This window comes from Cupressus sempervirens, chromosome 1 (genome assembly GCF_028749045.1).
Source record: "Cupressus sempervirens isolate cs-2001-9-10 chromosome 1, ASM2874904v1, whole genome shotgun sequence".
Lineage (NCBI taxonomy): Eukaryota > Viridiplantae > Streptophyta > Pinopsida > Cupressales > Cupressaceae > Cupressus > Cupressus sempervirens.
Window position 1 is genome coordinate 723,062,328 of NC_143118.1, and position 15,834 is coordinate 723,078,161.

General features: G+C 36.3%; 1 protein-coding gene across 1 annotated transcript in view; it reads left to right on the plus strand.

Annotated features, from left to right (window-relative positions):
* The window catches only part of LOC149579983 (FAD/NAD(P)-binding oxidoreductase family protein), a 107,011-nt gene that overhangs the window by 65,740 nt on the left and 25,437 nt on the right, over positions 1-15,834 (plus strand). Inside the window, exons 5-6 of the mRNA XM_089788252.1 lie at positions 7,520-7,587; positions 7,698-7,749. Of these exons, the coding sequence (XP_089644378.1) occupies positions 7,520-7,587; positions 7,698-7,749 (120 nt within the window). The remainder of the gene's footprint in view (positions 1-7,519; positions 7,588-7,697; positions 7,750-15,834) is intronic.

Sequence of the window (15,834 nt, forward strand, 5' to 3'; positions counted from 1 at the left end):
TATATGGTTATATATATATTATTGTTAATATATTATCTAATGATGATTAACCAAGAGACATGTCTCCTCTCATATTTATAAGTCAAATCTGCAATTTGGAACACACCTATTAATAATGGCACTGTTATTACGTTTGCAGAAAATGATCCATGTTACTCAATATGGTATGAGAGCAAGGTTCCTTCCATAAAACCTAACAACTTGAAGGTAGATCTTCAGATTATAAGAAGAGATGAATCTCATATAAAGGAACAATATCTATAATGATCACTTATCACCATCGACATATATTGAAAGAAATGGATGTTGGTTGGATATTCAGTCTGCGGTTGCTCTTAAGTGTCAATATGAATCAGATACCCAGTGGAATGATCACAGAGCATGCAACGGCTCAAAATGGACACTGCAACATAACTCCTCATGCTGAAGAATGGCTCGAGTTCATGCTTAAAGGAAGTAAGTCGCGAATTGGAATGTACACTCAATTTTAATTGTGTATGACCTCTGAATGCCTATGAATACGACCTCCATATATCAACCTAGAATTATGATACACAAAGAAAATATGTGCTCTGCATAACAGGTTGTGTATGATGATCTAATGTTGTGTGTTTGCAAAAGATGTTCACTGTTAAGGAACAAAGGTTACAATGGTAGTGAAAATACATATTATATGTTTGGTTGGCCCAAGGTATGTGGTGTAGCGTTGAACTCCGTGGAATATCCTCATGGTGGAGGTAACCACCAACATATAGGACCTTCCCGCAACAACTTGTATCAGGAAGGATGGTGACTCGCATCTCCTCATAAATAATGAGAATTAAACAAGATATTAAAGCGATTCACACATGTACGTTGGCTGTCAGAATTAGTAATTAGAAAATGAAGAACAAATGGCAAAATTTTCAGCAATATTAATTCTTACTATATATTTCAAAAGTAAAATAACACAAAGTTGAAAGCAGTAGACTCAATCTAGTTAGCGATTGAAGAGGCAGCTTGATGATATGATCAGAAGTTCCATATTAATAAGAAGTTCGCGGTTTTTATTAAGCTGAGCAATTTTGCTCAAGAGAGAAACGAATAGCAAATCAAAAAGAATCCTTAAGACACAAGCAGTAATTAGTAATAAACAATTTATGGAAGAGATAACTAGTTATCTGTGAAGATTGTCAAACACCTCTCTTTGACTAATCAATGATTAGTAACAATAAAACTAATTGCTGTTGTGCGCAACATTTATGATGAAGGGGCATGATTAGCCAATCTAGCTATTAGCGATTAGGAATTATTATGAAGTATGATTTTAAAGAGATTGGAGATGTGTCCTTTGCCAATGTGACTCCTTATTCTCAATCTGTCAAAGAGGACATCGGATTATTGTGTCAATTTTGCCGTACCGTGGGCTTTACAAAGCTCTCTCAAGACAAACCAACGAGATTAGAATTTTGCATGCTTGGGACCTTATATACTATTTTATCTCTTGATGTACCAATGTTATCTATGGCAGAAGGTTAATGGCATTGAAAGACAAACTTGTCACCAATGAAAAAAAAATTCAAGACACTCAGCAAGTGTTTCAATTAACCTGCACAAATACTTCAATGGAACTGCAGAAGCGATAGTGGCAGCATCGTTTGGTTACACATCGACAATACACTTCCTGATCAAGCTAGCATCATTCGAATGCCCAATGTCCTAGTGGGGTTGAAAGTTGGAATACATGAGTGCATATATCAACTCAATCGAGATTATTCTATGCTGGTCAGCATAGAAAAAGGATATTGAAGAAGCTTTGACCAAACTCAGTGATCAACATAGATTATATTAGAGCCGCCGAAGGAAGGAATAAATGAACAGTATGGAAGGGCTCGATGACTATAGGAGTGGTCAAAGACATATTTGATGAATATGTATGGAGACAAGATGAAATACATAAATACATATGTTAATTATCATTGTTAGCAGAATATTAAACAATGATGGGAGTATGAAGATATGTGAAGATAAGACTCATTGATAAATATGTTGATGCAATAGCTATGTATTTGCATGCAATTTAATTATTCATAATCATTATGGATGAGGATTTTATAATTACTGTGGTCAAGTCAGATCTCTTTATGCAGTAAAGCTGAGGATGCTAAGCCTGAGAAGCAAGGTTATGCAAACACAAAAGGAACGTCTTAGAAGGCCATGTTCTTCTGAGCCTATCAGAGGAAACACATAATTTTATTGAGAGTAAAATATACTTAAGAAAGGGAAATGGATAGTACTTGTGATAAGAAAAAGGTCCCTCACACTGCTGATTTGTTTCAGAATAATCAGGAATTTATTGAGATGATCACAACCTATCATATTATCATGGTAATAGTGGAAGTTCTCTGTGACCTTCAATATATTGAGGTTGTAATCCTGGTATTTCTATTGGACCATCACCCACTGTCACTCAAACTATGACAGAAGTAGTTCTGAGGGTTACCCCTCAACATCTGGTTACGGTAATATAAATTGTGTAGGATCATCATTTTATGAATCAACACAAATTAATTATGAAGGAAATCAGCTGAAAAATAATTATGGGAGGTGCCTTGAATCTAACATCTTAACTCTTGATAGTGACTGAAAACTCTACAATATAAGAATTTGTGGGAATTTTACATTGCGGGGGGAATAATAGTCAATGTTCAACTCCACTTGAATCTTCTTTAGAGGGGAGATATTATTTTATCAAATAATCTAAGAATGTATATCAGTAATTTGATGTCTATGGAATCTCAAGAGCAGATAAATGTTCTTATTCTTAAGTATTACATTTATCTACTCATTATAGTCTCTCTCTTATTTGTAATTCTATACATACTATAAGAGTTATTTGCCTTGATCTTTTCCTTTATGTCTGAAGATGTTCTTGCAGGAAAAGAAGGTTAGTACTTTACCAAATATTGTGTAGACTCAATCTTATGGCAGCAACTCTAAAGAAGTTGTGATCTAGAATTCAATAGTCATCTAGAAGCAAATATTTTTGATGATTGAGATTATGAGTATTCTTCCATTAAGAGGGAGTCAGACACTTCTTCAAAGGTAATGTAGGAGTTGAAAAGATTGATATTCAGAGGGAGTCTAAAAATAAATGTGTGTGATTGCATGATTTTGATGGGTCTACCCTCGTGGACATCATGATGAAATAACGACTTATCGCTAGAAAGTCAGAAGATTGATATTAGATTCAAAGGGAGTTCGACAGGCATCCTTGGGCAAAGAGAGCTTATAATGGAGTAACTAGAGGACCTGACTTCCCAGGATCATTGTTCAGAGGGAGAATCTTGAGGTTCAATCCCTTGTTAATGATCTTCTCTATAAGGGAGAAGTTTGAAGTGAATTTTTTGCAATGTACTCTCCTTTGTGAGAGAGAAGTTTAAGGTGAAAACCCTTATTCCACCCTGTAGGAGCAGCTATGGTGGGTCTACCCTCTAACTTGGTTCATTATGGATATCATGTGAGTTACTACATGATGTCGTGATTTATTTCATAAAAGGTGACGATCTTTCATTTGATATATGTGGGAGGTCGCGATTGTTACATCCCAAATTTTGACCTAATTTTAAATTTTATTTATAGCTGTTAGATTGAATGGATTTTCTTTCATAATCATGTGAAGAGGGTAGTTAAATATATCCCTTGTATTAATTGCTTAGTGAAGATGGTTGTTCCATTATTTGTCATGTGATGATTAGTAGTTGCTTGATTTTGGAATTATGGTTAATAATTATATTCTTTATCTATATTAAATGTTATTATGGAATTTTTTATTATCGTGGAAATATTGCACGGGTGATTGCAGGAGAAGATAAAGGGGAGAAGCATTGCTAAGCCGGATCAACGGAATGGGATACTAGCTTACTCCAATTATCGGGTTGACAGGTATGACCGTTAATTGCCTTGGAAAGGACCTAACGAATTGAACATCAAGATACAATCGATGGACCTGCATGAGCTATTAAATAAACATTTAAAACATTAATTATTTTAATTAAAAATAATAAGTACCTCAAATGGTTTTTGATTGATTTTTTTCCACCACATCATTATAATGTATACCTGTGTACATGCAGATAGATATAGGAATAAAAGTGACACCATAATATTATTTTTATAAATAATATGATGCCACCTCATAAGTACCTCTACATGGAAGTGTATAGATATAAATTATAATTATCTTTGATTTATAACCTTCAAATCTTTTTCCATATTAAACCGAAAAGAACATTTGGCATATTTTATTGGCGATCTAGAGCCAAGTCTCTTCTTGGGAAGTTACGGCTTCTTGGAAGCCAAAGAGACTTCGAATACTTTTTTATTCTAAGCCGAGAGAGATCATATCACCCAACTTCCTTCATACCACCCGACTTCTTTTATATCACTCGACCTCAATTTCATAACACTCGATACCTTTGCAGATATCACATGGTATCTTTGCAATATACCACTTGATAATCATTGCATTTTCCTTCCACGATTTTGTCTTTTATATTGATGTTTTTCTGAAGATGTGATTGATAATCACACTGGGATTTGCGCTTAAAGAATTCTTCCGTGAAGGGTGGGGCTAATTGATAGCATCCAGCAAGACTCCATTTTATTTCCAGATTTTACTAGTTTATGTGGTGTCCATATTCCAAGCATTGTTATATGTTTTATTATTAGATATTACTGCATTCCGATTTACTATAGTAGTAAGATGCAATTTGTATTATGATACAATTCATCTTGCTTAAATATCATCGGTTAGACCTTCTCTAGCATAGAGCTGTTTATGATAAATAAAAGCCAAGTATCCATGATATGATATCATATTTTATTTATGTCACTGAAAGTCAAAATCAAATGATATTTATTCTGCGAGTCTTAAAGATTACATTTCTCAGATCACAGGTTCTGATAAGCTGGAAACATATAATATTCATAGATCAGTTGAGGATCAATAGATAGAGCCGATTGCTTTGAGATTCGAGCACCTAGGACTCACCAATTGTATAGCCATAGAAAAGGTGAGATGGAATCTGCAATAACATGGAAATAAAAGTCAAACATGACATAACAAATCTAAATTAATTTCATTTAATAGCTCATGCTTGTTCATACTATTGTTCCCTTGTTGTAAAGTCGAGCGGTGGTGATCGGGTCATTGAACCCATCAGAAAGCCTTGGTCAAGGTCGTTTAAGACATGTTTGCCATCTATGATCACTTGATGTCAGTAGAGCCAGTTATTCAGACATGTCCGTCCATAAGTGCGCGGACATTCTAAACACCAGAATGCTTAGGTGGCTGGACTAAAAGTATTCCAAGCCTGATCTCAGGGTAGGGAGGACCTTTCTATTCAATAGATTGTGTGGGGATAAATATGGTCCAAGGTTGGGAGGTTAAGCCTAAGTCAATGCTTCTCCTCTTACCGAAAGCCGAGGCTTGCACAATGAATCAAAGACTCACTGGATACTTCTTGTATGTTCTTTTTTCTTTTTCATGTTATGCATTTACTTTACTTATATGCATGGAAAGATAGTAAATCGTTATTTTTGTTATATTAGCTATTACAGTTGATAATTGTTATAGTTATTTCTGTTGAATTTTATCATAGTTATTTCAGTTAATCGTTATTACAATTAATTATAGTTGAACATTGTTATAGTTTTTTAAAATTTTTTTTTATTGAAACTTGTTATAGTTATTTTAGTTGAACGGTATCCTAGTTAATTTAGTTAATTGTTATTAGAGTTATTACAGTTGAACATTGTTATAATTATTTTAGTTGATCATTGTTATAGTTATTTTAGTTGAGCTTTGTTATCTCAGTTAATCATTGATAGTTAAAAGTTGTTAATGTCTCATGAAAAAGAATTCAATATATTTGTTCAATAAATAGTTGAGGAAAACTCTTTCTAGATCACCTTTATTTTGTTATGAAAATCCGTTTGTTACAGCTATTGTAAGGTGACGATCTTAGCAATAGCTTGACCATGTTATCATGATAGACTTCATTAAGTTGTTGTCCTGGAATGTACTAGTAATTATGTTAACAAAATGTATTATGATCGACTACATTAAATTGCTGTCCTAGAATGAGTCGGAAATCATGGTATTGTGGTTGTTGTGTTGTATTCTTGATCCATTGTCATGATAGACTATATTAAATTGTTGTCTTGGACTGTGCTGGAAGTCATGACAATAACTAAATCATGATAGTCTTGGATTGAGCCGGAAATCATGAGAACAAGACTGCCTATTTGATCGAATATGTTCGTGTCCTGGAATGTGCTGGAAATAAGATAATATATATTCTTAAAGGGATATAGTTGTGTGTAAACATTTTTTTTTGATGCAAACTCAAATATGAGATTATTGAGATTAAGAAATTGATCATATCACCCCTCACTAAGAGGGAGTGCTAAAATAAATAGCTTCAGTTGGATCTGATATCAGCATATGGAACATACATATATCTATGTATATGTAAATACATGCATATGGAAATACACATACATACATATATCTATAGGTTTGATTTATTTCACATACTGATATCTCATGCTATTCGATACTTTATGATCATGCCCTGATTGGACTGCATATATTAATATATATCCTGCTCTTATCATAACTGAAGAACGTCCATGAGTAGAAGTGTAGTCTGTGGATTACAGATTAATAAGGTACTGGAGTCACACCATTCGCAGCAGGAGTTACATGGCATAAGAATACAAGGTAGCAGTCCTCGTGATTCCCACGTCCAAGAGAGAGAGGTACAGGCTGTTGATTGAAGTTGGGATTGCAGCTTGCAGCTGAATACATTCACCAAATCCAAGTGGACAGTCACCTAAAGTGACTAACTCAAGGATACCAGTAACCTGTGGCAGAAATTCATACCCTGTTACGTAGACTGTTTACCTCCAGCAGCTAATTTTCAGTTTCATTAATTCTTGTTTGTAGTGTAAAGTATAATCATCTATTGCAAGTAAAAATGTTGAATTTGATTCAGTATTCTCGCCATACTTTCAGTTAGTTTATGGTAAACAAGATTAATCTATGATCATTGTTCTAAACATTCCTATGGTTATTGAGTTCCGCATTATCCAAACTTTATTGGCATGTATTATTAGAACCGGTTATTTTAATGGCTCCATAGCTTAATACTGAGGTTGTGCACCAACTGTTTGACGTAATTCCATCAGCATAAGTGTTAATAGTCTGATCAGAGCTTAATAGCAAGATTACATTCCAACTGTTTGACAAAATATCTCAAGTCAAGATTTAATTCATTTTGATCATATTAAGATCAGATCATTACATATTTATTATTATATTCTAGTTTAGAAACCTGGGATATTGTCATTAGGGCTCAGATAGGGTACATGGCAATTACATTTCTCTAACCTTGAAAGATTTGTATTTTCAACTTTAGTATAGCTTTTAAGTCATTTCCATTTTTTCCTTAAATGGTTTTTGTAGTTGTTGTAGGTATGGGACTACACTGGCTGGGGGTACACACGATATAATGCTAGAGATGTAGGAAAGCAAGTTTTGGGGTAAATATGTTTCATTATTTTGTGGATTTTAATCGTTTTTGTAATTTTGGCTTTGTCAAATGAAACATCAAGGTAATCTAATTTTGCAATCACATGAATTTGGTTTGCAGATATGTGGTAGAGAACAAAGTACTCCATAGTGCACTTCTGTTATGTCTACAGGTGTGAATTTTCTTTTAATAGAGTTAATTCATCATACATATATTATTTTATGTTACAGTTGTCATATCACTATTTATAATCCGGGATGTGATTATGTGCAAAATCATATGTTGGGGATACATGTATTTTGTTGATTGAGGTAAGCTGGCAGAGAAGTTGGACCAAACTCTAGTTGTTAACCGATGCTATTCAGGAGAAGTTAAATGAATTGTCAATGCAAAAACGATTTAGGTCCTTAATGGATCTACAATATCACTGTGAGTTAATCATGCAATTTTTCATAATAAATGCTCTAAACTATCTAAGTCAACATTGCTTGTTCTCATGGATATTTATGCATCTGAGAACATAATGAAGATGTTATATAGTAGCAGTTTTAAATATTTTGTGTTACAGTGATCCATCTGGGGGTTGGGTTTGAGGAACAAATCCATCTTAAGAAGATATAATGATGATTGTGGTTGGATGTGTGCAAGGGCTGTGCATTAATATGCAAATCTTTGGGAGAATCATAACACACCAGATTCTATGAACTCAATATAATTTTGATAATAGTGTTACGGATTGGAATGCTGAATTATAATGCATAAAAGAGAAATTTATCGTAAAAATTTCAGCATATCCAATGTTGCATTCTTGGCTCGAGAAGTTTCTTTCTTTAGCTAGGTTATTTCCTATATTATCTCATTTTGCATCAATAAGGGAGATAGCAAGATGATTATAAACTGTTGGAAAACAAATTGAAAGAAATGTATCCCCAATTTTGATTTTGTTGAATCCATAAGTGCTGCATCCTCTTATACTAATTCTTGTTTAGCAATAGAATCAAAAGTTAGTAAGACTTACATTTTAATTTACTGTTTCATTCACATTATGTAATAAGCTATAATTTAATGTTAGGAATTAATAAAGCAGTAGATAAAATTTCAATATTCATCCTACCTCTGAGCCCCCGGTACTAATGTAAAATGTGACGCGAAACTTCATCAAGTGTCTGGCATAAGCCAAAACAAGAAAATGGCTCCAAAGAATTGGTGAGACTTCAACCAAAGCTGTCATTCCCTCCACACAGTCTGTAGTGGAAAAATGTTAAAAGAAAGCATTGACATAATCTTATTTAGCACAATGTCATTCCAGTCAAAAATTTTGTTCGCTAGTGCAATGCCCTCTTTCTAACCACATCAGCATGGTGACCGTTAGCTTATTTAATGGTTTCTCGAAGGCTAATGATTTAGGGTTAGGGTACTCTTGATTATAGTCTGACCTAGCTTTTGGCAGTGGCAGGTTTTTATTGAGCTCAAGAAATTGGGATTTACATAATGGCCTTTTCAGGGGTGGTTTTCAACAATTTTCCCATGCTTACTATTTTTAGTAAGTCAGCTTGGGCATTGTCTAAGCCAGTTGTCTGTTTTTCTATTTTTTAGCTTTTTAGGTGGATGCTATTAATGTTGACATCTTCATATTTGATGTGGTCTAGTATATTTAATCTAAATTCTGTTCAATTGTTAAAGCTAAATTAAAGATTTAACTTCAAGGTTAATTTAATTTAAATGAAGTGCACTTTTCTAATAGGTGCCTAAAATGAAAATATAAAGTGCAAATATTAAATTGAAATGACTTCTCAAGGAGACACTATAAATAATTATAAGTCATTTTAATAAATTTAAAAAAGGAACGAAGCCCTCCAGTGGGCATGGGGAAGTGGGAGGCTTTTAAGAAGGCATTTGGAGCTAAATTTTGCTTGATGCTTGGATTTGGTAATTTGAGAATACATTTGATGGTTTAACTTGCTCATCTTGTGGCTTTGTGAGGAAGGAAAGCCTTGCAATGAACATCTTCTACACTGGTGAGAGGTCCAATCTAGAAGATCTTGTGTCATTGAAGGACTGCATCTCTTAGGATCACCTACACAACCAAGGTCAACCTTCTACAAGAGCAACAGAGAGGAGAAACAGCTGGAATATGGTGAAATAACAAAATAATGATATTATTGAAGAAACAGATTTACTACTAAGAGGGGGAGTGAAAACTTAAACAATTCTTTTGATTTGATCCTTTAAGCAATAACTTCTTATTGTGTGTTAAAATAAAACACCATACTGAATAGGGAAGACAAGCACCACAAAACAAGAGATGAAACACAAGAATATGATGTGGAAACCCAATGAGGGAGCAAACTACGGTGAGAATCGCTGCTACAATCTAGTATCCAAATACAGCCTCTTAAACATGAAAAAAGTACAATCTTTAAGGGCTTGAGCCTAAGGAGCATCAACTCCTACTTGAGAGTAACAACTCTTTCAAAACCTGAGCACCTATTCAATGAATGTGAGCACCAACTCGATGAATATGAGTGTCAACTCAGTTGCAACAAACAGTTAATCTGAGGACAAAACTATATCTCAGATTAAATCTGAATTAATTACAATTCTGTGAATCATAAACAAATATAGATAGTCTTGTAATCATGACACTGTTAACTGGTTATGTTTATTCCTCTGTACAATGAGTTCAGATCTGAGATATACTTAATTTCTTTGCAATCTGAACCAAATATAAAAGAATAGTGCAATACTGGAGATAATCAACCTTGGTAATCACAGTTGAAATCACTCTGAACAGTCTCTTGATACTCAAACACTCAAGAACAAATTTACCCCAACATTCTGACTCTGTAAATTTCTAATTCAATTATAAAGCCTGAATGATAGCAGATATAAGTATGTAATGATTCCATTACCTCCTTTGATATTCAAACTGACCAGATCATTTTCCAGACTTTTATCTTTCAACAATCTTCAGATTATTTACAGTCTGACTTCCATCCTCAGACTTCTCAATACAAAATTATACAAAGTATCTTCAATATTTCTCTGTTTTTTAATCAAATCTCTGGTTCTCTCACATACTTCACAATAATATATTTCTCAATTACAGTTCCAGACTTCTGTCTTTTTTCAGTACCTATCATCGCTTTTTCTTTCTCAGACTCTGCAATTTGAATGAGTAAAGGAATGTCTATTTATTAAGTTTCCGGTGCCAACTAACTTTAAGCAGTTGAGAAGTTTATGATTGGTTGCAAACTGTCGACAACTTCCTCCCGTTGTGGACCTTTTTCCTTTGATGAAACAAAACCGGTTTACAGTCCATGTGTCTAGGAAAAGACAAACAAATTGAAAAAAACTGTATTTCAATCTCATTCAAATCTAAGAGTTGGACTTATCTTATATGCACTGATAAAAAATAAAGCTGATTGCAAGTCTTTCCACCTCCTTTCCCCCAGTCCTAGGTGTAGGAACACTTGTCCTATGAACCGGTGGTTTGACGACGATTGCAAGTCTTTCCACCATTTGGTCTGGTTGGCTTTCACTACTCACTCCTCCTTTGCCCAGTTGAGACTCTCTTACCGCCATTTTCTTCGTCAGAAGAAGTGGCTGCACTTCTCGTTTTGATCCCATTGTGCCTCAGTCTTGCATTCCCCTAGGTTCTTTTGGTGCTCTCTTTTTCCTCACCATCCTCCTCCTTCCACTCTGGACCATTGCTCCCTATTCTCCCACACCTCCACCCTTGACAACATCATTGGCCAGCCGTCTCTCCACCTCAACCCCCCCTCCCCCCCCTGCTTCATTGCCATCTCTTCACTTTCTACAACATCTGTGATGTAGTTAGGTCCATGAGTTGTAGCAAGACAATAGATGAGGAAGGGTTCTAGGCGGAACTCTTCAAGCTTGGTAACACGGTTTTGGGTTCCTAACTCTTTGTGCTCTTTAACAAAGTGGTTTGTACTAGTTTTCCTGATTCTTGGTCGAGGCACATCATCAATCTTATTCATAAGGCTGGTTGTCTCTAAGCTCAGCAACTACAAGACCATTATGGTTGGGCACACTTTTGCCGGACTCTACGCCAATGTGTTGAACACTATTCTATTCAGAGAGCTTGATAGGAGGCTTTGGCGTGCGAGGGGCAAGGTTGGCTTCCATACAAATTTTCAAACCATGGATCATATTTTGATGCTGCATGCTATCATTAAGGAGACTTGGCATTGCACGATGAAATTCTACTACTGTTTTGTGGACTTTTGCAAAGTGTTTGACTCTATTCTTCTGGTGGCCCTTTTTTAGAGGCTTAGGGACATTGAGATTTCCGAGACTCTTTTGGCAGCTATTATACGACTTTATGAGACTGTGGTGGGTAGGTTCAGGACTCCATAGGGGTTCTCCATTCCGATCCAAAGCACCATTGTGGTGAAGTAGGGCTGCCCCTTCTCTCCCACCTTGTTCGGTATTTACTTTGACAAGCTTGAGGCTTTTCTTTGGGATCACTCGCTCCTTGATGACAATTACTGCTTGCATTAGGTCTTGATGTTGATTCTTCTACTTGTCGATGATGTGGTTCTTTTGGCCTCCTCTTCAGAAGGTCTTCAATGACTTCTTGATGGGTTGGCTTCCTTTTGTGACTTGCAGCAGTTAGCTGGAAATTTGGGCAAGACCCAGTGATGGTCTTCAATTGCTTGGAGACCTCCCATCTCCACTTCTATTTCTACCTTGCTTCAGTTTAAGACCCGCCATGGAGCCCAGGGTCAATAAAGGGCTGGGTTCCTTGGCCATGTGAGAGAGACAATGCTTCAAACAACACTTTCAGGACACCACATCCAAGTTGTCCTCACTGGACTCCTTAGTTAGATTGACTGTGCTCTACGGGTTTGTGGTTTTGCGGCCCTCTCTGTTGGATTCCGATTGGGCTTTGGTTGAGAGAGTCCAGACCCTTCTCCTTCAGTGCATCATCAGGTTCCATTGGTCTACTCCTCACAATGTCATATTGGCCAAGTCCGGGGCCCATTCTTTCAAGTTCCAGATCGTATTTGATTTATTCTGGTTCTTGCACCATCTTCGGGGGTTCGTTGTTTCAGCTGATAGGGGACACATATACTCTTATCTTGCCTACTTTTCCTTTGAGGTTACTGATGGTTCTAGCCCTAATGTTAGGACACATTGTTGGTATGCCTAGGCTTTTGCTTTGTTAGGCTTTATCAGGATTGACAGTGATCAGCTCCCTCCCTTTCAATTCTCATTGGACATTGGATGCTCCAACCCATCTCCTTCCCTCTTAGTAGGAGTTGAACGGGCATGTCAGACTTGACATCTATAGATAGTATGTTAGCACGACTTGGAGTAACCTTCCTTGAGCTCTCCGCCTGAGGATGGTGTTTTATGTTGAGCAATACAATGACATTTAGGACGGGTTCATTGTTGGCCCTTCCTACCTAACTCGGCATTGGAGTCATGCCCTTTGTATCTCCTTGGGTTCCTTTAGAGTTGGTTCTTATCGGCTCCACATTTAGAGGGACCATTAGATTGACAGAGCTGACCGGATCTATTGCTTTTGTGCTTTGACAGAGGTTGAGATGGAGACTCAGTTCATCTTCCGTTGTCCCATTTACTACAAGATTAGAGGGTAGTTTCATTGCTTGTTCAAGGAGTGCAAATCTCTTTCCTCTTTCTGTAGATACACTGATTGACGATTTCTTGCACTTTACTTTTAGGATGCCATGCAGCTTTGTCATCACACCTTGCAGGTTTAGTTCCCCTTGGGTCAGATTTCGGATCAGCTTCTCATTTCCTTTTTCTCGCTTGTTTCTCCTGCTAGGGGCATGAAGTGGCTGCTTGGGCCTTCTACTTCCAATCACACTAGGTCTGTCAGACCTTGCAGTGGGTACACTCGGCAGCGTTGCCCCAGCACCACCACCTCCAGCAGTATTATGAGACAGTCGAGGGCTTGCTCTTGCCTCAAACTATATCCTTCGGTGCTGGACTACTACTTACTACCCAGGAAGGACCTCTAGTCTTTCCCTTTTTGGTTCTTTTTCTTTCATTCTTCTTCTTTTCCCAAACACCATTTGGTACTCCTCTTGTTGGCGGTTGCCTTGGTTGTTTGCTTTCAGCTGCTTAGACCCTTTTGTGGTCTCTTGTTGGACATTAATAAATTTATCTTATCTTGTTCTTTCGTATGCTGTTCACTGCTGAATGGAAATATATACATTTTTACAATTCTATAAACTTCTTTGTTTGTCCATGCTTTTAAGATTATTGTGCCAACCCAGAATTGTAATTGTGTGTGAAGAAGCATCATGGTGGCAGCGGTTTGTAAATATTGGCGTTCCAACACTTTTGACTTCTAAGTCGAGACTTGCTCCAACATGGTAGACCCCATCTGCAATGCACTCCCCCAACTTTATTATTGTTATCTTTGTTTTTGTTAAAACAAGATCTTCGACTTTATGACTCCTGATAGACAAACTTTATAAACCAAATTCTGGAGAGTTTTTTCGATATGGCAGATGATCGCTGATAAAGGATTATACTTCAAAGCATGGGATAGTTACATTGTGGGCATATGTTCATGCCTGCAGAAAGTTACATTGTGGCCCTATGTTCATGCCTTCTGTGAACTTCCAGTCACAAAATACACGATAGGGTTTTCATCTGTAGACAACATCAATATCTGCAGCAATATGATCGTCATACACAATCATGAACCTATGTAGCCTGATATAAAAATATGGAACAACATCCATTGAAAAGGACAACATCAATATTATAGGCACTGCAACGATCTCTTCTTTGACAAATATGTAACAGACAAGTATGTATCTCAAAAATTTATCTTTGCAAACTTCATAGATACCTCTGTACCATATCAATCTCTGATTTCAACCACATCACCATCTTTGATTACCGGCAATTTAATTAGTAGCCTTTAAATGTAATCTGATTCAAAGCATACTGAATCAGATATGATAACATAGTCGAGACAATTTTTTGGAACTCATTTGAAATCAATCATAAGAATTCAGGCAAGGGTCAAAAACCTCCCCCTTTGATGTCAAATACCTGCACATATGTAAATCTGAAATACAGATGTATCCTGACATTGTCAACTGTCGAATACCTACAAAGTCATGAATTCTCATCTGCAACTCCTATATAACACCTGCAATGCAATCTGAGGTATAATGCAAAGTCTGATTCTGATGGAACATTTACATCTGAAATACCCTGTTTGCATTTCTCCCTCTCTGACAGTAATGACACTTGGACAGGGTGTAGAGGATAAAAGCAACAAATGCTCCCCCCAAGTTTATGCTATTATGTGAAAAAATTAGCGTGGAAAGGCCACAACCCCAAGCCATTGACAAAGGGCTTCAGAAGTAGCTCCAGGAAGAGGCTTTGTAAATATGTCAGCCAACTGCTGTTTAGTATGAATATACTCAAGACAAGCTTCATTGTCAGCAACTCTTTCTTTCAAAAAATGATACTTAATGAAGATGTGCTTGGTGCATGAATGAAGAACAAGATTTTTTGAAATGTTAATTGCACTAGTCTTATCACAATAAATAGGATCTAGATCATTAAATACCACCTTTAAATCCACAAGAGTTTGCCTCGTCCATAAAACTTTGTGCAACACATAACTGTAACAACATGTTCAGCTTTGGCTGTTGATAACGTAACTGAATCTTTTTCTTACTCAACTATGCAACCATCCTATCTCTCAGAAGGAAAGCACCACCACTAGTGCTTTGTCTATCACCCAAACAACTTGCATAATCTGCATCTGTCAATGCTGCAAGAGTAAACTTTATCCATGATTGATAGTTACTTGCAAATATTTGAAAATCCATTTTACTGCACTAAGATGAGAAATTTTTGGTACAGATTGAAAACGTGCAACCATACAAACTGCTTGCATTATATCTGTTCTGGATGCTGTGAGATACAACAACCTAGCTATCATAGATCTATATTAGGTTTGATCCATTGCAGGAGAATCATCATCCTTACTCAATTTGCATCCTGTAATCATTGGCGTACTAACTTGCTTGCATGCATCCATGTGAAAGTTTTTAGGCATTTCGTTGCCATATTATGCCTCCATCCAACTGAGAAACTTGGAAACCAAGAAAATACAATAACTCTCTTAACATATACATTTCAAAAGCTGATTGCATTTGGTTAGAAAACTCTCTATGAATTTCATCATTCCCACCAAAATAATGTCATCAACATAGACAACCACAGCAAATAC